Source organism: Narcine bancroftii, chromosome 2 (assembly GCF_036971445.1).
Source record: "Narcine bancroftii isolate sNarBan1 chromosome 2, sNarBan1.hap1, whole genome shotgun sequence".
NCBI classification, from domain to species: domain Eukaryota; kingdom Metazoa; phylum Chordata; class Chondrichthyes; order Torpediniformes; family Narcinidae; genus Narcine; species Narcine bancroftii.
In genome coordinates, this window is record NC_091470.1 from 144491926 (window position 1) to 144515872 (window position 23947).

Here is a 23947-nt window from a genome sequence, read left to right on the forward strand (position 1 = left end):
CAATGGGCTTCATTTGTTACCACCTCTCCTCATTCTCTCAACCAACATCTTGCAACTCAGTTTTCTGCATTCAACTTTCTCTGCTGTTTCTGTCTGTTGCACCAGCCTGATTACATCCCATCACAGTCTGCAACACTGCTTAATGTATAAAGCCAATTTAGCAGGGTGCCTTGCACTCCAAATCTGCATCATTACTGGAGATATTCTTAAAAATGAGTCTGATATTGTTTGTTTCTCTTTCCACACATGCTGCCTGACTTGCTGAGTGTTTCCTTGTCTTTTACTTACTCAAAGGGAGGATTATAGGTATCCTACTAATTATACCATTGGGCAGGACATTCTTAATTTTACATTTTTAAATTTTAAATTCAGGCACATTGCATGACAACAGACTCTCCGGCTCATGACAATGGACCCTCCGGCTCGTGAGTCAGTGCCACCCAATTAATGTCCAACCCCCTTACGTTTTAAAAGGTCGGAGGAAACCAGAGGAAACCCACGCAGACACATAAAAACTCCTGGTAGGCAGCGCCAGATTCGAACCTGGGTCGCTGGTGCTGTAACAGCCTGGCGCTACCTGCTACGCCATTCAGACCATTCCATCACACAAAGGCTGGTGGGTTTTGGGAACGAGCTGCCAGAGGAAGCAGTAGAGGCAGGTACAATTGCAATGTCTAAAAGTCATTTGGATAGGTACATGAATAGAAATGTTTTACTGGGATATGGGCCAACAGCAGGCAAAAAAGATGACCTCAGGATGACAACTTGGTCAGCATGGACGTTGGTCTGAAGGGCCTGTTAATCTGCTGTATCATTCCATGACTATTTCTTCCCTCTTATTTCACTTCCATTTTTCAACATATTCTTTCTTAAATATCAATGACTGTTCGCTACAAACACAGAATGTAATTGTGACAGCGTGAGATTTTTTACAAGAAGACCTGCTTACTTCTAAAACTACAATATTTTAACAAGTTTTATTTTGTCTGAGGTATCTGTTAAAAGGGTGAAATCATTTTCATTCTGGACCATTTTCAATCCATTTCATTCTGGCTGGAGCAACATGTGTTTAAGTTGGTGGTTGGGGGTTTACACAGAGAGTGGGTAGGTGCCTGGAATGGGCTGCCAACAGTATTGGTGGAAGCAGATAGAACTAGTACTTCAGAGGTTTCTAGATAGACACATAAACATTTAGGAGATACAGAAATATGTATCATTTGCAAGCAGGAGAGTTTTAGTTCAGTTTGGGCATCATGTTCAGAACAGACACGTGGCTCTTATGCTGCTTGTCAACGTAATATATTGTCACCATCTTAAGTAATTGGATACACTCTCATCTTTGAAGGTTGCAGGCTCAAATACAAGACCAGAGTTGCCCACATGGTTGCTTCTGGAACTCCAACCCTCCTTTCAGAAGTTTAACTTTTAATGCGGCAACCAGCATAACTTATCTGGCCCTGTTCCCACTTTAGGATCCTGTCTTGATTTCCCAAACCTACTGAGAATCTCTCTCCTCTTGCAACAACTTCAGCACCCTTTGAACTGAAATTGAACTGAACTGAAACCACTTGCAGAAAGCTTTGGGAAAAGCTTTTGGGTTTCTAACTGATTGTGTTAATGTCCTTGCAAAAGACTGAATAAAAATCTGCTTGGATTCAAACTGTCTCCAGTCTTTGGAGCATTGAGATTAATACGCATCGTACAGACCAGGGCTGATATTTGATCCTTGTTATAAGCCTGACCCTCCCAACAAAGAGGCAATTGTATCCTTCTTTACCGTTCGTGCCAATTTTAGAATTGGACTTGGCGAAACAAAATAACAACTCTTTGAAGTCTATTTAAAATAACTTCCCTCCCAGTGTCCTAATGTGTATCCCAAGGTTGTCCAGGGCCACGAGGGGAATCTGGCTGTCTTAGTTTAACTGCTTTGATTTATGAAGTTTCCCTTCCCCCACATCTGGGGAAATTGAGATCCTACAACTCAGTCTGCAGCCTCGCACCTTCAAATTACCTGGCAGAAATGCCCAGTCTATCACATTGCCACAAGCTGCTTTCTGCATTTTATCCCAGGGTTTAAAATTGACAACTGCTGAACACATCGCAAGGTTTCATTAATTCTCCTCGGATGTGTGGAGTCCCTGCGTTGGCAAGATTTTACACCTCCTCCTCCTCCCTCCACCTCACCTTCCCAAACCTTATCACCCCGCACCAAATTATCCCGTTCAGATTTCTCATCATTTCAAGATCAACTAATTCTTCAGAACCTCATTAGTTCAGAATCGTACTGAAGTGAGGATTGACAGCTTTTCCCAGCTCCCAAGCCCTGTCTCCAGGTTACCAAGCAACAGAGACTTCTGGTCACCAGAGTACCTCTTCATCACAGAATCCTTTTGTGATTACTGCACATCCAGGTTGATTGCTGTAAATCACAAAGGGAGAAAGCTTGAAGTCTGATAAACACTACATTTTATAGTCAAGACTTCCCATAGAACAGTACAGCACAGAAAACAGGCCCTTCAGCCCTTCCAGTCTGTGCCAGACTATTATTCTACCTAACCCCACTGACCTGCACCCAGTCCATATGCCTCCATACTTGTCCAAATGCTTCTTAAATGTTAAAATTGAGCCTGCATTCACTACTTCAGCTGGCAGTTCGTTCCACTCTCACACTACTGTGTGTGTGTGTGTGTGAAGAGGTTTCCCTTAAACCTTTCCCCTTTCACCCTTAGCCCATGCCCTTTGCCTGTATCTCACCTACTGCCAGTGGAAAAAGCCAAATTGCATTTACTCTATCTATACCCCTCAAAGTTTTGTGCCTGTATACCTCAATCAAATCTCCCTTCATTCTTCTATGTAACTCTAGTTCCTGAAGTCCAGGCAACATCCTAGTAAATCTCTGCACTTTTTCAATTGTACTCCAGAGTATATTATCCCACAGGTCCTCGGTCCTCCCATACAATAATGCAGGGAAATCTGTGTTGTTGTATATTATGGAAATAGTTAATGCTAACTTGGGCTAAAAACTGATATAACTAACAGTGAATTTTTAAAAAATGGAAACTCTGTGTAGCCATTTTTTAGATATGGCCCCATTAGGACTCTTCTCAGTTTATGGGCCCCCTTCCCTGTGAAGCAATCGTTTAGTTGGTTTCTTCCGTACTTCTCTCCTACCGACTACATTAGAAAAAAATCAAAAGTATTTTACATATCATTTCAGACCATGGTCCCCCCTCCCCTCCTTAAATGTGCTGCGGCCCTCATTGAGAATGGCTGCCCCGAGAGGTACTAAAAACAATACTGAGTGAATTTCTGGGCAAAGTAATTTTCAAAGAGAGTTTTAACGCGTGGCAGATTTTTTGACTGCACAAGAATAGACTCAACTCTTTCCTTTGCACATAGAATGGCCAGAATCAGCTTCCACTGTGCTGTAAATAACATTTTAAATTTAGAAGGGCCCACCTCATCCACGCTAACCATGATGTCTATCGACAGTATTCCCATTTTCCCCCATTAGGCCGATATTTCTCCATTCCCTCTACTGTGTGAATACTTGACCAAATGCCTTTTAAAGTGATTAATCCTCTCTGCCTCCACTACATCCTCTGGCAGCTCATTCAAAGTATTCACCAGTGTGTGGGAAATTCTATCACCAATTTCTCCCCTCTCATCTCAAATCTGTGCCCTCCAGTTCAAGTCTCCTCTGCCCAGGGCTTTAAAAAAAAGCTCTAAACCACTATCCTATCTATGTCCCTTGTAATTTTGTAAATCTCTGTGTGGTCATCTATCAACTGTTTACATCCAGGTGAAAATAAATCCAGCCTATCTGATCTCTTCCAATATCTACAGCCCAAAATTCTAAGTAATAGTAGCAATGGAACATCCTGGCTAATTTCTTCTGCATTCTCTCCATTGCTACCACATCCTTCCTATAGTGGGATGACTCGAACAGTAAAAACACACAAAGCTGGAGAAACTCAGCAAGTCAAAGGTAAAATTACAGAACCGACATTTCAGGTTCGAGCCCTTTATCCAGGTATGGAAAAATGTCAGGAGGCATCTGAATGAAATAATAGGCGGGGGGAGGGGGGGTGGGGTGGTCACAAGGCAGGAGGTGATACGTGGAAAAAGGAAGGAGGGGACAGCAGTGACCAAGGGGGTGGAGGGATGGCTAGGTGAAGGGAGGGAGGCAAACTGGAGAGAGGAAAGGAAGGGGGAGGGGGAAGAAGACAGCAGGTTAGCTGAAAACGGAAAAGTCGATGTTCATGCCATCTGGCTAGAGAGTGCCCAGACAGAAAATAAGGTGTTGTTCCTCCAATTTGCAGGTGGTCTTGATGGAACAGTGCATAAGGCCATGGACAGATATGTGAGTGTGGATGTGTGACACAGAACTGAAATAGTTGGATACTGGGAGGTCTCTATTACTGCCGCAAAGGGAGCACCAGATGCAGTAAATCAGTCCTGCGGATACACGTGAAGTGTTGCTTCATTTGAAAGGCCTGTTTGGGGCCCTGGACTGTGGTGAGCGAGGAGGTGTGGGCGCAAGTGTTGCACCTCCTGCGGCCACAGTGGAAGGTTCCAGAGGAGATGATAGGTGGAGAGGGATGAATGCACAGGGGAGGGGAGGAGAGGGGAAGACGTGTCTGGTGGTGGGATCCTGTAGTAAGTGCTGGAAATTCCGGAGAATAATGTGTTGGATGCGGAGGCTGGTAGGTGAGGATGGGGGGGGGGGGGGTTCTATGTTTGTTACATCTGGGGGCAGAGTGGGTCAGGGCAGATGAGCAGGAAACAGAGGAGATACGGGTGAGGGCTGAGTTGATGGAGGTGGAGGGGATGCCACTTTGGTGGAAGATGGCAGACATTTTGGAAGATCTGGACTGGAAGGCCTCATCTTGAGAGCAGATGCGATGGAGACGGAGAAATTAAGAGAAGGGGACAGAATCCTTGTAGGGGAGAGGGTGTGAGGAAGTGTAGTTAAGATAGTTGTAGGAGTTAGTGGGTTTGTAATACATGTTGATGGAAAGTTTGTCTCCCAAGATGGAGGCAGAGAGATCCAGGAAGGGGAGAGCGTTGTTAGAGATGGACCAGGTGAGTTTGAGATTGAAATTAGCTGCAAAGTGGTTGAAGTTGATAAGCTCATTGCGGGTTCATGAGGCAGCCCCAATGTAGTCATTGATATACCATAGGAAGAGTTGGGTGGGGGAGTGGTCTTGCCTGTGTAGGCTTGCAGCATGGATTGCTCAACAAAGCACACAAACAGACAGGCATAGCTGGGACCCATGCAGGTACCCATAGCTACTCCTTTAATTTGCAGGGAGATGAGTTGAAGGAGATGTTTTTTTTAAGGTGAGGACAGGTTTTACCAGGCGGAGAAGGGTGGTGGCGGTCGAGGGTGACTGGTTGGGTCTCTGGTCCATAAAGAAGTGAGACTAGAACGATACACAACGCTCCAGGTGCAGTCTTTGTACTAGTGCACATGACATCCCAACTCTTTCACTAAATGCCTCAGCCTGTGAAGGCAAAGCATACCAACTGCTTTTCTCGCTACCCTGTCCACCTGGGACGCCACTATCAGAGAGTTATACATGTCCACCCCAGGGTCTCTCTTTTCATCCACACTCCTCAAGTCCCTGCCATGTGCTGTAAATGTACTACCAAAATTCGAACCACCTCACCGCCACCCCCCCCCTCCCTCAAATTGTTCATCTGGAATAAATTTAATCTGTCTCTGCTCTGCCCAACTTCCGGCTGATCTATACCCTACTGCATCTTTAAATAACATTTTCATTATCCCTCCCACCAATTTTTAAATCATGGAGTTCTCCACCACGGACACAGACCCTTCAGCCCATCTTGTCTATGCCAGCCAAGCTAGCCTAATTTGCCTTCATTTGACCTGTATCCCTCTAAACCTTTCCTATCCATGTACCAGTCTAAATGTATTTTGAAGGGAACAATAGTCCCCACTTCTACCATTTCCTGTCACAGCACGTTCCTCATACCTTTCACCCTCTGGGTAAAGAAGGTAGCCCTGAGCTTCATTAAAATATTTCTTCTCTCACCTCAAATCCATACTCTTTAGTTTTTCATTCCTCTATCCTAGAAATAACACAATGATAGTTTAAGTTATGGCTCATGATTTTATAAACCTCTACAAAGTCTCCCCCCCCCACTCAGACTCCTACACTCAGCATTAGTGGGGGGGGGGGGGGGGAGTCCAAGATTATCAGCTTTTCCTGATAATTCATCTGTAAACTTACTAGTCACATCACCTACATTTTCAATGGAGATTTATTGGCTGGCAATTTTGAGATCACGAAGGATGTTTTTTTTAAATGCAAGCTCATTTTAACACTTTTTTCAGGCAATGTTACAGACAACATAGATCCCTGAGCCAATCCCTGCAGATTTCCAGACAGACAGAAAACATGCTCCACCACCACCCTCTGCCTCTTATCACTCAGCCAATTGTGGATTCAGTTCGCCAACATACCTCAGATTCTATACGCCTTTAGGTTCCAAACTATCATGCAAAACCTTATCAAAAGCCTTTCTAAAGTCCACGTGGACAACATCCTTTTTTTGGTAGATGCTTTCTACCATGCTGTAAATAAAATTTAAAATTTAGAAGGGCTCACCTCATCCACGCCAGCCATGATCTTTATCGACAGTATTCCCATTTGCTCCCATTAAACCTCTACTTCCTCTACTGTGTGAGTACTTGACCTGTGTGGAGGTAACAAGGAGACTGCTTTCATCAATCTCCTTGTTAGCTCCACACACAAAAGAATTGTGAGACATGAAATGAACACATCAATTGCAGAAATGAAGGATTACATCTCATTACAAAATGATCAGATAGGATTTGGGTGGAATAGTTAGCACAGCAGCAGCGATCAGGTTATGAATCACTGTCCCTCCCGCCCTCCCCCCTTTTTTTCAATGTGGATTCTTGTCACATGCAATGTAAATATTACCCTTCTTTTCTTTCTTTGGCTTGGCTTCGGAGACGAAGATTTATGGAGGGGTATGTCCATGTCTGCTGCAGGCTCGTTGGTGACTGACAAGTCCAATGCGGGACAGGCAGGCACGGTTGCAGCGGTTGCAGGGGAAAATTGGTTGGTTGGGGTTGGGTGTTGGGTTTTTCCTCCTTTGTCTTTTGTCAGTGAGGTGGGCTCTGCAGTCTTCTTCAAAGGAGGTTGCTGCCCGCCGAACTGTGAGGCGCCAAGATGCACGGTTGGAGGCAAGATCAGCCCACTGGCGGTGGTCAATGTGGCAGGCACCAAGAGATTTCTTTAAGCAGTCCTTGTACCTCTTCTTTGGTGCACCTCTATCTCGATGGCCAGTGGAGAGTTCGCTATAGAACACGATCTTGGGAAGGCAATGGTCCTCCATTCTGGAGACGTGTCCCACCCAGCGCAGTTGGGTTTTCAGCAGCATGGATTCGATGCTTGCGGACTCTGCCAGCTCGAGTACTTCGATGTTGGTGATGAAGTCATTCCAATGAATGTTGAGGATGGAGCGGAGACAGCACTGATGGAAGCGTTCTAGGAGCCGTAGGTGATGCCGGTAGAGGACCCATGATTCGGAGCCGAACAGGAGCGTGGGTATGACAACGGCTCTGCAAACGCTGATCTTTGTGTGTTTCTTCAGGTGGTTGTTTTTCCAGACTCTTTTGTGTAGTCTTCCAAAGGCGCTATTTGCCTTTGCGAGTCTGTTGTCTATCTCTTTGTCGATCCTTGCATCAGATGAAATGGTGCAGCCGAGGTAGGTAAACTGGTTGACCGTTTTGAGTTCTGTGTGCCCGATGGAGATGTGGGGGGGGGCTAGTGGTCATGGTGGGGAGCTGGCTGATGGAGGACCTCAGTTTTCTTCACTTGAAGAAAACTGAGGTCCTCCATCAAATGTTACCCAGCAACACCTAAACCACAAGTTGACCTCCAGGTGAAAAGTCTCTTTTTATTCTTTAGTGGAATTCGTGCCAACTCATCTAACAATGCAAATTGCAGTAGATCTTTGTTGTTGATAGCCTGTATTGAGCAATTTTTCTCTTGTTAATGAGGTCCAACAGTTCTCTGCTTCTGAGCAATGAAGGTGCCAGATATTGTAATTCAGCAAGTGGTTGGGTGAGGAGGTTTGTTGACCAGAAACTCCATGCTGGTCATCAGCTCCCTCTCTTGCCAAAGTCACACTCATTGAGAGTGACGTGTTTGAGCACTTTCCATCTGTAGAGTAAGGTCATGAATTGAATTGGTGAAATGAAAGGGAAGTCCCCTTCATTGATAAAGAAGGTCATCTTGGATGGTGGAGAGTTTGGTTGAAGTGATAGTTTTAAAAGAGGAAATGACAGCAGGTAAGTAATGGGAGTATTTAATACTCTGCTTCTAACTCTCATCAACAAACTTCCTCTGACCCCCTGTTTCTGGATTTTCTTTGAAACTTCTTTGCGCAACACCATAAGCGCCAGCAATCAGGTCCGGGGTTAGAATCCCATGCTGTCTTTAAGGAATTTGTACGATCTCCCCGTGTCTGCATGGGTTTCCTCTGGGTGCTCCGGTTTCCTTCCACCCTTCAAAAAGTACTGGGTTGCAAGTCAATTGGGTGTAATTAGATGGTACAGGCTCGTGGGCCGGATAGGCTTGTTACCGTGCTGCATGTCTAAATAAATAAATTCACAGCAAAAATACAACGCTGGAGAAACTCAGCCGGTCAAACAGTGTCCTTTGTATAGCAAGGGTAAAAATACATAAAGGGCTCAAGCCCAAATCGTCGGTTATACAAAGGACATTGTTTGACGGGCTGAGTTTCTCAAGCCTTGTATTTTTACTTCAACCAGGGTGTCTGCAGACTTTCATGTTTTACTACTAAATCAATTCACATATACTTTAAACAAGTTCCCATTGGCTTTGAGACACGTATTATGAAAGGCACTATTGTCTAAAGGGTTTGTGGAAACCTGAAAGAGAAGCAGAGTGTGCTGGAAATACACAGCAGCCCAAGCAGCTTCTGTGGAGAATGAAAAACAGCATTTCTGATCAATGATCCAAAAAGACTGGGTAAAGTTAGAAATTAAACAGTTTTGTTTAAAGCAGTTTTGTTGATTTTTCCATGGAAAGGTAAATGGCATGAAATGTTAAACATTCCCCTCCTTCCAAACTCGCTGTGTGACTTGCTGAATAGTTCCAACTTTCGCCTGTTGGGCGCTAGATTAGAATGGGTTTCACATGTACCAATGCATTTTTCAAAAGGCTTTATTTGGCTTCATGCTGACCAAGTTCATAAATCATGAGACATCGGAGCAGAAATAGGCCATTCAGCCCATTGAGTCTGCCTGATCATTTTATCATGAGCTGATCCATTTTCCCACTCAGCCCCACTGCTCAGCCTTCTCCCCATAACCCCTGATGCCCTGGCTAATCAAGAATCTATAAATCTCCATCAGAAATATGCCCCAGTGACTTGGCCTCCAGAACTGCCTGTGACATCAAATTCCACAGATTTTCCACCCATTAGCTGAAGTTGTGCCTTCTTGTCCTTGATCAGTGGTTCTCAACCTCCCCCTCACACGCTCTGTGGTTAGTCAGGGACTACATAAGACGGTATATGAGTGGGGAAAAAAGGTTGTGAATCATTGTCCGCGTGGGAAATAACCTTTCTGTATCTGCTCTGTCCACACCTTTCAACATTCAAAATATTTCAATGAGATCTCCCCCACCCCCCCCCATCCTAAATTCCAACCAGTACAGGCCAAGAGCTGTCAAATGCCCTTCAGATGATAGCCCTTTCATTCCCAGAACCTCTTTTGAACTTCCTCCAATATCCACACATCTTGTCTTAAATGAGGAACCCAAAACTGCTCCAAGCCTCAACATCACATCCTGCTCTTGCATTCTATTCCTTTTCAAATGAACGCCAGCATTGCCTTGGCCTTCTTCGCCACCTCCCCCTGTAGAAATGTCTTGAGTGAAGTCTAACAGCTGGATCTCACAGAGACCATTATTTATAACCCCCCCAGAGACCAGTAATTTCCGGCAACCTCCAAGGTTCAGATTTTAAAAAAAGAAAATAACGCACAGTCCAGCAAAGAGGAAGCGCGTTTCTCTGGGGAAAGGTGAAGCCCAGAACACCAGGACGCGTGATTTTTCCAGCGTCCCCGCAAGACTCGAGGCTGACACGTCGATTTCCCCAGTGCGAATGGTGCAGGCAAACCTCTCCCGGGTGGGGAACGGCGGACAATTCATCTCCAGGGAGAGGGCTGGCTTTGGAAACGAGTTGGCGGCGTTGAGAATTGGGTCCGCCCGGGCTCAGTTTGCCAGCGAGAAGGGCGATCATGGAAAGCAGGTTGCGAGGGTCATTGTCCATAGAACGGAGGAGGGAGACCTGCCAAATCTCTCCACGGACTGGCGATAAGGAATGACCGGCCGTTCCCAAGCAGACGGCGGCGTGTTGCAGATCACTGACCCCTGGTTTCCTGTGCGGGGGAGCTACTGTTGCAGCGACAAAGAATGTCTCGTCTCCCTGCTGCAGGTACCAGCCGCCCGCAGCCACCGAGAAGAAGACTTAAAGGGGCAATTCGGCAACCAAGAGGACTTTTATTTCTTTCAGTCAACACTTGCATTCAGATCTTCGGCCTTGAGTCGGTCACACTACAGAACGGCGTTTAACATGCGTGTTAAACTATCAATTCTAGCTCGTGGTGGGGCCCGCACTTGGCCATGAGAGTCCTTTCCCCCTCCACCCTTCCCCCGTGCTTGCGAGCTAACCACAACCGCCAACCAGACGCAACGAGCGTGACTGAAGCAGTATTTCCACCTTGTGCTAAATAGGGAACATTGTAATCTTCAGCTTTTTAAAAAGTCCCGCCGCCTTTGGTCTAAACCCCCCCCCCCCCACACCCACCCCCGCAAATTCCCTGTGACTTGGACGGTGAGAAGCTGCCTCAACAGTGTTCAGAACTTGACAGGCACTTATTCATTGGAAACGCTAATCGAGACAAAATTGCAAGACAGGGAAATGCAGTGGAAAAGAGAAAGATCTTCTGGAGAAAGGGTCTGATTCCATCTCTCTCCAAAGACGCTGCGTGGCCCGCGGAGTCCCTCCGCCTTCTCTTTGAATGGCTAATCGAGCCACACTCGGGGCTTCAGTTCCTATTAGGGCCATAGAACAGCACAGAACAGGCCCTTCGGCCCACCACATTGTGCCGACCTATATAAACCTCCCTACCTCACACACTATTTTTGCCACCATGTGCCTAGAGTTTTTTTTTTAATGCTCCTTTTGTACCAGCCTCCACCACTACCCAGGTATTCCAGACACCCACTGCTCTCTATGTAAAAAAAACCTTCCATGACCAGAGGACATCTGTACAAGGTTTCCTCCCCATACCTTATACTGATGTCCTCTGATATTTGCTAGTTTTGCCCCCAGAAAAAAGTGCTGGCTGTCCACCTTATCCATCCTGACCATAACATTGTAAACCTCTACTGAGTCACCTCTCCTCATTCTTTGCACCAAAGAGAAAAGCTTGCCTCATAAGGTAGGTTCTCCGATCCAGGAAACATCCTGATAAGTCTCCTCTGCACCCTCTCCGTAGCTTCCACATCCTTCCTGTAATGGGGCAACCAAAACCTGTGTTTTTGGACACTTTCCTCCATTGCCAACTGTGAAAATATATTATGAATTTATTTTCCTTTTACATATTATCTCCCCCCCCCTCCTGATATATCTTAATTATACTTGTTTTTAAATGTGCTTGACAGAACTGGGAAGCTGCAACAAGTAAGACTTTCATTGTATCTGCTTATTGTACTGATGTGTATGACAATAAACTCTCATTCACATGACTATCAACTATCCTTTTCTTCCAGGATATGGTGAGGTTAAAAATCTCAGCAGCTGCAAGTCCAGCAATGAAGTGTAGGGAAAGAAAACTCAAATCTAACAACATTTGACTGGGCTGCTCTTTAGGTATGGTGATTGGATCACGACATGAACAGATAAAGAAAGATTTTCCCAATCATCATGAATTACCCATAAAGATTTAAACGTGAACAAATGTGGAATTGTATATCCATACATTAAGTGCAAAAAAAACTCTCAATAAGTTGTTGGAAGGTGCAGAGGGTTGTGGTGTGACACCTGCGATGCACTGCAAAACCCTGTAGAAGGCCTCACTGCATATTAAATGTACCTGGATGTGGCTTGAAGAGCTGTAAACTGCAGGGTTCTGGACAGAGAGCTAGGAAGGGTGGTGGAGTGGTTAAGATGAAGTCCAATTTTGGTCAATATTGATACGATGGTTTCTCTCATAATGCAAGGGGCAGCGGGCAATAATAATGGTGACTGACAGCAGGCAAAAGTTCAAGTGCATACAAATATATGCTACATTTTTAGGGTATTTTTATGAGACAATAAAATGAACCTTGACCTTGGACTCCTTTCGTGTTTTAAATTATGATTCTATGAATCGCAATGTGACTTATTGAAAGGTGTGTGTACCTCTACATGCAGAAATATTGTCAACAAATGCAACTAAAATATCAGGAGTGCATCCAGGCCTTTATTTCCAATGTACAGTCTGTTAACACCCAAGCAATTTTTGTGCAATGGAAAAGGGGAAAATATGCAAAAAAATCCAAAGGTTTCAAAGATAAACAAGTTATTAACAATAATTGAGGACACGCAGAGAGAAAAGTTCATCTTCCATTCACCTTTGCAAAGTCTCCTTAACGGGTTACTGCACCTTAATTAGGGCATCTGACAGCTCCAGCTAGTTATTAGAAGTTATTTTTTTTGTGTTGGTCTTACTCCAAGGTCACATTATATTCTCATTAAATTTGTTTATTGCTGTGGTAGACCAGAATGGACCCCACCACTGGCAAAATGGCAAGTTCATTTGACATTCTCACATGACACACCATGTCCATAGACAACATGGACACGTGAATTTGTATGCAACGTATTGATATTTACTTTTTTTTAAAATTATGAGCATTAATTTAAAAATTCATTGGGATTTCCAGCAAGAGTCTCCAATAACCCCTGCACAATGTCAATGTGGTTTAAAAATGTAATGTACCCTCAGCTCACTCTGTCCTTCTCAAAACTACATTTGGGATTTTGTTTGGTAAAACTGATTGTTATTGTATTGGACTCATCGACATTTTTCAGGATTTTGGGATCAAAAATGCAACAACTCTCTGATGAGGAAAGAATTTTCTTTAAAAATTTCATTGATTACTCATTTCCAGACACTGCATTGCTGGTGACCTGACCATTTCTGGTAACATTGTATTCTGGTTGGCTGGGAAATTTTGGCCTCTCCATATGTGATATGAGAAAAAGTTGACCAACAACAATGTATACATTTTTGTTAAATACAGTTTGCTAAAATATATTGCTATACATTCACACTGAGTCATTGAGTGAGGCAAAAGATACAAGATCCTGCCTCCTCAAAGCACTTTGTATCCAGTGCACATACTCTCCCACAAGGTGTATACATGGATTGAGGTCAGCCAGGTGGATATCAATGGCATTCACTTTTTAAATGGAACTTTCAAAAAAAAAGATAATTTCCAAAGCAGACAAAGAGTTGCTGGAGGAACTTCAGTCTTGACCAAGGGGTTTGATTTGAAATGTTGACTGGCCATTTCTATTCATGGTTATTGTCTGATCTGCTGAGTTCCTCAAGCAATTCTTTGTCTGCTCAAGGTTCCAGTATTTTCGCCTTTTGTGTTTTTCTGATCGGTTCTAAAGTTCATTCAAATATGTAGCATTGAAAGTACCACAAAATGTCCCCGAATAAATGTCCACCTCCAATTTGCAAACTTTGTGACTAGTTCCCCAGAAAGCAGCATCATAATTCTTCAAAACCTGTTACATAGATCTTTTTAAAATGGTTGACAAACAAAGGGCTTCACAGGTACTTACTTGTCCATCCATGACAAGTCTGACCCCTACATCCAATTATGCTGGAGGATTGCCAATGCAACAATGTTCAATGTCTTCCCAACAACTCGAGCAGTCTGTTTTGGATGGTTTTATGATATCAAAGATCTGAGCAGAAAACACTGCTTATCTGCTGTTTGTTAAATCAAATAATTAATGTAGCAAGATGTCTCCTCTGCATCAACAATTTAGGTGATCCAACTAAGAGACAGAAGACTATAGAGCAGTCATTGTCAACGGGGGCCATACGACCCCACTTAAGACCACAACACATTTCGGAGGGGGGGGGGGAACAGACTGAAATCAGGAAATGTTTTTTTATGTAGTTGATAGGAGAAGTACAAAAGAAACCAACTAAACTTGACTGCTTCACAGGAAATGGAGCCCATAAATGTTTTGCCATAGACCAAAATAAGGTTGACAATGGCTGCTCTAGAGTCAGGCTTCAACAGAAAACAAATACAACCTTTTCCCAACTTCCTATGATCAAACTAATGATTACAACAATATCTTGCACCAAGATGGGTAAATAAAGTTAAGGGATGGATCAGACATGACTTACCATATATACTAGTGTAATTGTCAAATCTTTTGCGCCAAAAATCAAAAAAGGATAAACTTTTGACCCTCTAAGTACTTGTGTTGTTCAAAGCGTCAAGAGCTTGGATGGCCAGGACCAGGTGGCGTCCGCGGTTGAGGTGAGCTCTGGCGGGTGGGTAGCCAGGTCAAAGGTCTGCTGTTGGGGCTCAGATGGGCAGGCGGTCGGGGTCAAAACTTGGAGGGGATGGGGATGGGTCGACTATTCCACAAGTCTATACGCTAATTAAATGGGGCAGCAAATTTCATGGACTGACTGGGTTAGGATTAAAATAGTTTACTTACTCCTGGCCTTAACCATACCACAAAGGAATTTTTATTGGAATCACAACACTAGGGATTGCCATTCACAAGGTTCACTTTGTGCATGAATGTCAACTGCAGACACTAAATGTTCAACCACACCACCAGAACCTGCTTGCCACTTTGTGTGGGCAGAATGATGCACAAATCGTTTCCATCTGTAGTTACAGTCAGACCAGTTGGCACCAGATTCTCCAATCACCACCATCTCCAACCCAATCCCATCCCAGAAGTGGAGTTCTACATTAACTATGTCAAAAAGCTTCAGAGACAAAGAAATGATAAGGTTCTGACACAAAAGCTGTAATAATTCCACTCTGTTATGTGCTGGGTATGATCAACTCCAAATTACAAAGCACAGACATAATGAAGAAAATAGTCTTTTCCAATTAGGTATGATCACAGGATGTACACACATTACCCCTGTAATGTAAAACATGACTATACCAAATTATGCTACATTATAAGATAAAAAAATCAATTGCAATTTAATTACATTAGCTGATAATACATAGATACAAGATTTGGCAATGAATATCCCAACAAGGCTGTTGGCTAAAATTCCACCAAAAGTAAATGTCTTCACATCATTCCCTTCAACCTTTACAAATTTAGCATAAAAGTTACCACAATGTTATTACAGTTCCACTGACCCAGGTTCAAATCTGGCACTGTCTGTAAGGAGTAGGTAGTTTCTCCCCATGTTGCATAGGTTTACTCCGAGTGCTCCAGTTTCCTCCCACCCTCCAAAAAACATATGGGATTTGCAAGTTAGTTGGAGCTTTCAGGGACAGCATGGGTTTGTGGGCCAGAAGGGCCTGTGTCCGTGCTTAAACTAATCTTTTTAAGTTTAAAAATGGCAGCCTATATTGGATTTATCCACTTTTAGCTACGAGTCGTTGATGGAGCAACATGAAGCAAAGTAGGAATGAGCAGCAGGATTCCTCAAAAACAATGAAATAGAGAGACTTAACTGCTATTATTTTTTTCTTGCACCGTTTCACTTTGTTAACCATGAAAGTCATGAGGGACTGAGAGAAGGCCTTCATGCTGGTGCCATGCTTTGAACATGACATATTGATGACAAAATCAAAAGAAATGTCAAGATGGTCAATGAAATAGGAGGTTTATCAGAATCACAAGTGCATGGATGTTCTGGAGAAATCTTCAATTATTCTGCGAAGGGTGCTATTTTAATCAGTTGCTTTTTACTTCCTGACCATAAAAGAACCTTATTTTTACAGGATTGTGTAAAATCACCTGGTTACACATTGACAGGTGAGTTGCACCCTGTTCAACAGCTTTGAGAAAGTACAGACCTTGTCAAATACATTTCTGCAGTGAATAGAACGGGGTGGGGGGAGAAAATCATTCAATGTCATTTTCATTGAGAGGAAAAATATTGGGATGGGTGGTTTGTGGCTACGTTTCATTTGAGTGGTTGTTTCCAGCTTTTCCAGACTTGAACATGGGGAGCTGTCTCTTTAAACTCCACGGAAACTTTTTTTGTTTAAAAATGTGGAATGCTCCAGCCACTTACATTGCATGACTCAACAGTGCATGACAGGTCATTTCTGGGCTGGACTTACTCTCCAGATAGAATTGCCCTTTCTCAAATAAGCAAACTGCACTGTAAGGTGAACAGACTCATTGAGTACCCCAGTGCATGTTCAACAGCATTATGGCATTCCAACAGAAATCAATATCCAGAAGTGTTAAATTCAGAGGATAGGGTCATTACTACAATTATTATTGTTCCATTTTATCAAACCAGACATTAAGAAATAGGTTATACAAGGGAGACTACAGAGGCCGGAATCTGGAGCAACAATCTACTAAAGGAAATAAACCAGTTCAATAGCATCAGTGGGAGAAAAGGAATTGTCACCAATTTAAACCAGAACCCTTCATAAAGGGGGAGAAAACCAGTACAATGAGGACAGTTGGTGGGGGTGGGGGGGGGGGGGAGAACTGGTGCCAATGCAGGAATGGTGCACCAGGGAGAGGTAAAACATGACAGAAGAGGTAGGTGATCAGCAGGCATCAAAAGGGAGAGGAAGGCAAGTGGTTTAAATAAAGGGGGTCAGGTGGAGGAAGAGAAGTCATACTGGGTGGAGGGGAGGGGGTGATACGTGGAGAAGATGACTGTCGGTGTTGAAATTTGACATGGAGATGGTGGTAAAATGAGAACTGTTGAAAGAGAGGTGGACCAGATGAGGGGAGCGGGAAGAGGAAGAATCCAAGGGTAATGCGGGTGGTAAAGGGTAGAAGTAGAAATGAGGGAGATGAGAATAGGTGTGGGGAAAGAATGGAAGTAACTTAAAAACGAGAGAGGATTCATTATCTAAAATTTGAAAATTCATTGTTCATACCATTGGGCTGTGAACCACCCTGGCAAAATATGAAGCATTACTCCTCATTTATATTGGGCTTCACTCTGACAGTGGAGAAAGCCCAGAATGGAAAGGTGCAAAAAAAAAAGAGAAACTAGAGCGTCTCCTGACCCAAAACTTTTATTGATAATTTTTCTCCATGGACTGAATCTCTCAAGTTTCTCATTGTTTGCTGGAGGAATTCAGCAGGTCATCCAGCATCTGTTGAGGGGGTTTAATGGATGGATGGAAAGAATTGTTTACGTTTTGGGGTTAAGACATCAGAACTAATAGGTTTCGAAGAGAAGTTTCAACCCAACATTTAATCAATTCCTTTCACCATCCCCCCCCACCCCCCCAAACACACCCCAGATGATACTTGACCCAGGACATCCCTCCAGCAGATTGGGCACATGCAGAGACAGCAGATGCTGGAATCTCCAGCAGGTTGAGCAACATCAGTGGGAGGGGAAAAAAAAACTGGCTGATATTTCCAGTAGGAGCCCAATTATTTTCCTCCAGTAAATTTTTTTTATTGTTCCAGATTCCAACATCTCTAGTCTATTTCTAGTCTCCATTTCGAAGCAGGTAACTCCACCTGCTGATCATTTCCAGTTATTTTGTATGGGAGAAATTAATTAAGCGTTTAGAAAAATAGGATGATCTTTTTTAAAAAAAAACACCTCAGCCATCCGTCCAAGCTCAATGTTGAGAGGATGTTTCTAATCTTGAGAGAATTTCTGCTCTGAGAGGATTGTGCACTTGGAATTCTCCAACCCAGACAGTGTTGTCGACGGAGTCATTTGATACATTTCAGGGCCAAGATAGGCAGATCTTTGGCCTATTGGGAACTCAAGGGTTATGGGAATCAGTGGCAAAGTGGAGTTGAGGCCTAGATTAGATTAGCCATTGACTGGTGGACCAAACTGGAGTTCCCGAGTGACCGACTCGTGCGAGGTCTTATTTTATTGAGCTGACATCAACCTATTCTTTAATACCAAAAATGCGGTACAAATCGGTCCTATTCCTCCGGGAATTCAATTCAAAAACACTCGCCCGTTGTATCAGTTCAACCCCATGCAAGCAATTCTGAACTTCAACGTGAAGAGAGAGAAAACGAGTCGTGCAGTGAATTTGCCTAAACTTTTTTTAAAAAAAGCCCAGAAGGAGCGAGGCTGAGACGCCAACAAATTGATTAATGGCCTTGATCCCTCCCACCGTCCGCCCCTGGAGGAGACCGAGACTGAACTTGAATGATTGATAGGGAGGAGGGAGACGGCGGAGACACGGTTCATTCACAAGGGGTCGTCAGGAAAGGAAGATTAGTCGTTGCTCCGAGTTTCACCGCACGACTCCTGCGTGTGAGTTTAAAGTCTCGCCTTTGTTTTTAAGAGCACTGAATCAATTGCAGAAACAGTACTCGACTCCAAAGTAATTTTCGTCGACAGCTTTTAACTGCTAGAACATGCAGAAGGAAAAGCAACATTCTTTGGTGTCTCCAACATATTTATCTTTAAGAAGCCACACAAAGCCAGAAAAATACATTTCACAATTCTTACCACCGGAGACGAAATTCGGCACCCGGGGCAGTCACAGATTGGAGGGTGTACCTGCAAAACTCCTTTTGACATAAGTGTCTTCAAACTTTTCCCTGCATTGGAAATAAAATAAAACGAATTTACTTGGAGAGGAAAAAAAAATTCGCTCTTCGATCTGCGCCGTTGCGCAACGCAAGCGTTTGTGTGCATTGGAACATCCTGATCAATTCACCTCTCAAATGTTCGCGGTCCTCCTTAAATAGACGTTGGAACTGGTTACCAGCAACCCCTGAAGCCACCGCATCGCGACCTTAAAAATACCGGGAAATGCATTTCCCTTCCGCCTCTTTCATCTCCGCTCTGCCACACGAGCAGAACATTGTTGGTTTACACTAAAGCGGCGCAACTCTGAGGAGGTGCGGCAGTTTGCTTATTTGTAACAATGGCGAATGTTGTTTGTAGAGAGCACCCGATGCTGTTAAAGAGCCCAGCAGAAATCGCAGCCGGGTCCCAGACACTCAGCATTACCAGAAGCAGTCTCCGAGCCAGAGTCTTAACACAATCATAGATTGAGAGAGAGGGAGGAAAGGGGGTGGGTAGAAACAGAGAGAGAGAGTGGCGCAACAGAACCAGACAGAGAGCAGACACTCCACACTGCCAGATGAACACTGCGAGAGAGAGAGGTGAACACTGTGGGAGCGAGAAGCCACAGGCTGCTGCAGAGGCCAACTCTCTCTGGCAGGCAGTGTCAGAGTCTGGCAGTCTGACCAGTGGCTCCAGTTAGACTGTCAGAGATAGCCAGTGCCCTTGCTTAAGACTCTGCTGGGGTCATTAGATGCCAGAGATCACTGGGAGTCCCTGGATACCAGAGGGACCCCTGTCCTTGCCCAGACACTGGATACCAGAGGGACAAGTCTCCTTTCCCGGGCACTGGTTACCAGAAGGACCAACACTCCAGAGCCAACCAGTGACTCACACTCTGCTGCGAGCAAGAGCTCACTCAAGCTGGGGCAGTTTGAGGGAAACACGTGGACAGTGGACACCCGTCGTCAAGAGTCAAAGCATCCGCGTTGACACACTGCGGGTGGTCGGTCATCTCTTCCCACGCCCTTGCGGCCTCCCACCCGCACTCCGAGTTGGAAACAAATCCCAAGCCCCCCCCCCCCCGGTTACTGTGACTGACCGGCTCAGAGGATCGATGTCAGGGAGCGACCACTTCCTGGCTCACCCAATCTCTGAAATCATTTCTCACAAGCCCAGAGCTCCCCAACAACCTGCCCCCCCCCCCTCCCCGTCTCCCCTTCACGCCTCCCCCGCGTCCCACTTGTGATCAGTTCGCGTTGATCCACACAAGCAGCGGCTTAGCACCGCATCTCACGACTGGAGCCTATTCCCCTCCTGATTTCCTTTAAACTTTAAAATCACCCCCAAGCCATGCACCAAATAACAAACGGCGCTCCCCTCGCCCACCAAGTACTGCACACCTCTACCCAGGAAAAAAAAATCCGGTTCAATGATTTATCATTCCCGCTGAGCTGGAAACATCCTGTCAGTTGTGTCTCGGATACAGCAACCCACCCCCCGGCCAAAGGTACAATGTGGATCGCAGACTCACTTTTATGATTCATCCCTCCCAAACTTCACAGGCCACTGGCCAACAAACACGGCTCTCCACGCTCCCCTCAAAAGATATTACTGCTGCAAGATTCCCTGAGGGAATCCCTGGGTTTGCATTTGTTATTTACCGGTGAGATAAACGATAATCGATGGGCCTCGTTTCCTTATACTGGGTGCTGTTTATCCAACTTTTACGCACGTTAACTTCCTCAAGACGCCAACTGTCCCCAAGTGTGTAATAATCACATTTCTACCTCTCCCCGTGGATAAATACAACGATCTCTCTCTCTCTCTCTCTCTCTCTCTCGCTTCCCTCTCGCATGCACCCACCTTTATGCCTGATGCTCCGCTTCCAGTCCTTTGCTGTCTCTCTGCCGCTGACGAACTGAAATTCGTTCGGGGTCAGCCACTCGCCCCTGTAGCGGATGGAAGGTCCCTTGCTCCCTTGGCACAGTTTGTGGACGTAGAGGAGGGCTTTGTTTTCGCCGCACTCCACCTCGATGCAGGGCTCCCCGTTGTCAAAGATCGGCTGAAAGTCGGGGATGGAATGGAAGCGCTCCAGCATGAGGTCGCCGGGGTGGGCTGGATCAGAAAGCCCCAGAAAGGCACGCTGCCGCCGAATGAAGATGTGCTCGTAAGACGTGGGATGGGGTCTCACCGCTGGGATGGAAAGTGGGGCCAGATATTCGGGAAGAACATCCAGCAACCCCCGAGTGACCATCTCCCCATCGGGTCTCTCCTTCTTGATAGCTGGCATCCTCATATAGACGCTTGCAATAAGTTCCTCTCTCTGTAGTTTCTCCTTCCCAAAGAAGCCGTTAAAATGCAGAAACGGCTTCGACCTGTGATATCCCCAGCCTTCAAACAGGGATGATCTGTCCACTTTACTTCGATCTAACACTTCGACCTCTGCCGTCGCTCTAATCTGTCTCCCTGTACCTGACATCTCGGAAAGGTATTCTCCGCCGCGCACATTATCTTGGCGAAATGCTTATTGATCCGCTATCGAACCACCTTCTCGCTGAAGCGTTTTTCTAACTGATTACCTTTCTCTTATTTCCGGGCGAGGACGAAACTAGCAGCGGGTTTTAATTCGATTTAACCTCACAGTTCGAGATAAAGTTATTCCCTCCCTACACTTTACATCAATAACCCCTTAGACGGGTGTCTGGACACTCTACAGCGCTACACTGCAATGAAACACACTTTCTAAAAGTTGTATAATCTCCACAAAATGTAAAAGTTTCTTTCTATCTATAAAAAAAACCCCTCTTTACATTTCTAAAAAAGAACATAATTTTTGTTCTGGAAAAAAAAAGGAAGTTTTTTTTCTGCTGAATAGCTTCATACATTTTATTTTAAACCTACATTTTTTGATTCTGGAGTCACGCTTTAGTTCAGAGACGAAACATGATTTGCCCTCTACGCCGCTGCGAAGTTGGCCCATTTAAACATCACAGACTGTCAGCGCAAGGAGAGGGGGGTGCGATACGGACGACCCAATGACATATTCCGTCCAATTAATTAACGACTATTTTCTCCTCCACCGCACATACCCCGTAAGCAGCGACTTCAGGACATTTTCAATCCGATAAAACGATCATTTGGTCCACGTTGGAAGAGGTTCTGATCTCCAAGGCGGTGAAATGTTTACAAACAAGCCCCTCCTTTAATATTTTAATTCATAAAAGGGCATCTGCACAGGGCGTGGATTCCTGAACCGAGGCGAGTACAACGGCGTCACATGAGTGATGATTCGCCTTGATATAGAATCACCATCAGGTGGAGAAATCGGGCTCCAGCCCTGTTTTTTTTTGGCAGGTCTGTCCAATTAGTCCCTCACTCTGAAAGTGACGGCTGCCTCCGTTGGACAGTGCACTCCAGCGCAGATCAGATCAAATGGCTGTGCCACGAAAAATAACTCATGTGCCTCCAGTTTTTTTTTCGCGTGTGAAATCTGTGATTTTGGCCATCACCACTGGGCGGGAAGAACTATTTTTTTTTCGTCTTCTCCCTCTGCATTGATACACAATCTGGCCAGGATCCAATCAATCTTAAGCAGGGTGAAAAATGTTCAAATTCTCTTCTGAGTTCCTACCATGCCATTCTCAAGCTCGGTGAGAACCTGGGGGTGCTTTTGCTGAGTTACTTCAATTTCCAAGCCAATTTGGTCAAAACTGCAGAGTTTTAGAGGAAAGAATCCAGTCCAGGTGGAGTACCAGTTTGAGTCAATGTATTCACAGGTATCTTCAACATCTCACTCTGACAGGGTGTGGTACTCATCTGTTTCAACAAGAAGAGTGTGGTAACTTGCCTAAATGGCTACTGACCAGCAGCACTCACATCAACAATGATGAAGTGTTTTGAGAGGCTGGTGCTGAAGCATATCAGCTCTTGTCTGAGCAGCGACATGGATCCATTCCAATTTCCCGACCATAGCAACAGGTCTACGGTGGATGACATCTCACTGGCTCTACACAAAGCCCTGGACGGCAATGATGCCAACATCAGGATGGTCTTTATGAAATACAGTTCAGCATTCAACACCATTATTGCACCACCAGGTTCAGGAACAGCTGCTCCCCCTCCACCATCAACAACATATTCAATCAGGGACTCATTTAAAGACTCATGCTTTGCATGTTATTTATGGCTGATTTTTTTTTCTGTATTGCAGTGAGTTTGTTTACCTTTATTTATTTGTTTACATGTCTTTCTTTTAAAAAAATTTTTTTCTTGAGTACAGCTTATAGCTACCAATAAGAAGACATTCTGCCTGCCCTACAGGAAAAAGAATCTCAGGATTGTATGTGAATTGTGTGACAATTAATTTGAACTTTTAACTTTGAGTATTGTTCTCCTTATCAACGAAGGAGACATGAAGCTCAGTAAAGACAAGCAGTTCAGTAAAGACAAGCAGTTCAGTAAAGCTTTACTAGATTGGTTCCAGGGATGGTTGCATTATAAGCCTTGGATCTGCTGGAATTTAGAAGGGTGAAAAATGATTTCGTAGTAACATGCAAGATCCTGAGAGGTCTTACAGGATCTGGAGAAGAAATGTCAAACTAGCGGCTAATTGTTTGAAATGAAGGGGAAAACAATTTTAGTTGGTGATGAAGTAATTTTATTTCTTCCCATCCACAAGTCCATAGAAGGAGCAGAGAGGATCACTGAGGTTGCCCTTCCCCCCCCCCCCCCCCCCACCCCGATGGGATTTACTAGGATCATTATTTAAAGAGAGTTCACAAAATCAGTAAGGACCCCTACCTCTCTGCACACAGCATCTTCCAGCAACTCCCATTGGGAAAAAGGTACAGAGCCAGCACCACCAGGATGAGGGGCAGCTTCTTCCCACAGGCACTGAACAACAGATAAAACAACTCTCCGTGGCTGGACTATTTATTCAGAATATTTATTTTAATATATGTAGTGGGTATAGGTATCGTTTGTCTGGTTGTGTGTTATGTCTGCATGCATGTTTTGCACTGTGGATCGGAGAACACTGTTTCGTCAGGCTGTACTGGTACAATCAGGAATAAACTTGAACTTGAATCTTGGGAATTGTCAAAGGTA

General features: G+C 44.6%; 1 protein-coding gene across 12 annotated transcripts in view; it reads right to left on the reverse strand.

The window, feature by feature from the left end:
* samd11 (sterile alpha motif domain containing 11) overlaps positions 1-23705 on the reverse strand; it is a 264528-nt gene extending 240823 nt beyond the window's left edge. Inside the window, exons 1-2 of one of the 12 annotated variants that reach the window (XM_069918370.1) lie at positions 23642-23705; positions 18830-18870 (exon numbers count right to left, since the gene is read on the reverse strand). In XM_069918370.1, the coding sequence (XP_069774471.1) occupies positions 18830-18870; positions 23642-23675 (75 nt within the window). In that variant the 5' untranslated portion in view covers positions 23676-23705. Of the gene's footprint in view, positions 1-18778; positions 18871-18989; positions 19255-19940; positions 19961-20241; positions 20280-20704; positions 21697-21742; positions 22090-23641 lie in introns of those variants that run through there. The other 11 variants (XM_069918369.1, XM_069918376.1, XM_069918372.1 and 8 more) reach the window with 11 other exon arrangements.
* Between the last annotated feature and the right edge of the window lie 242 nt (positions 23706-23947).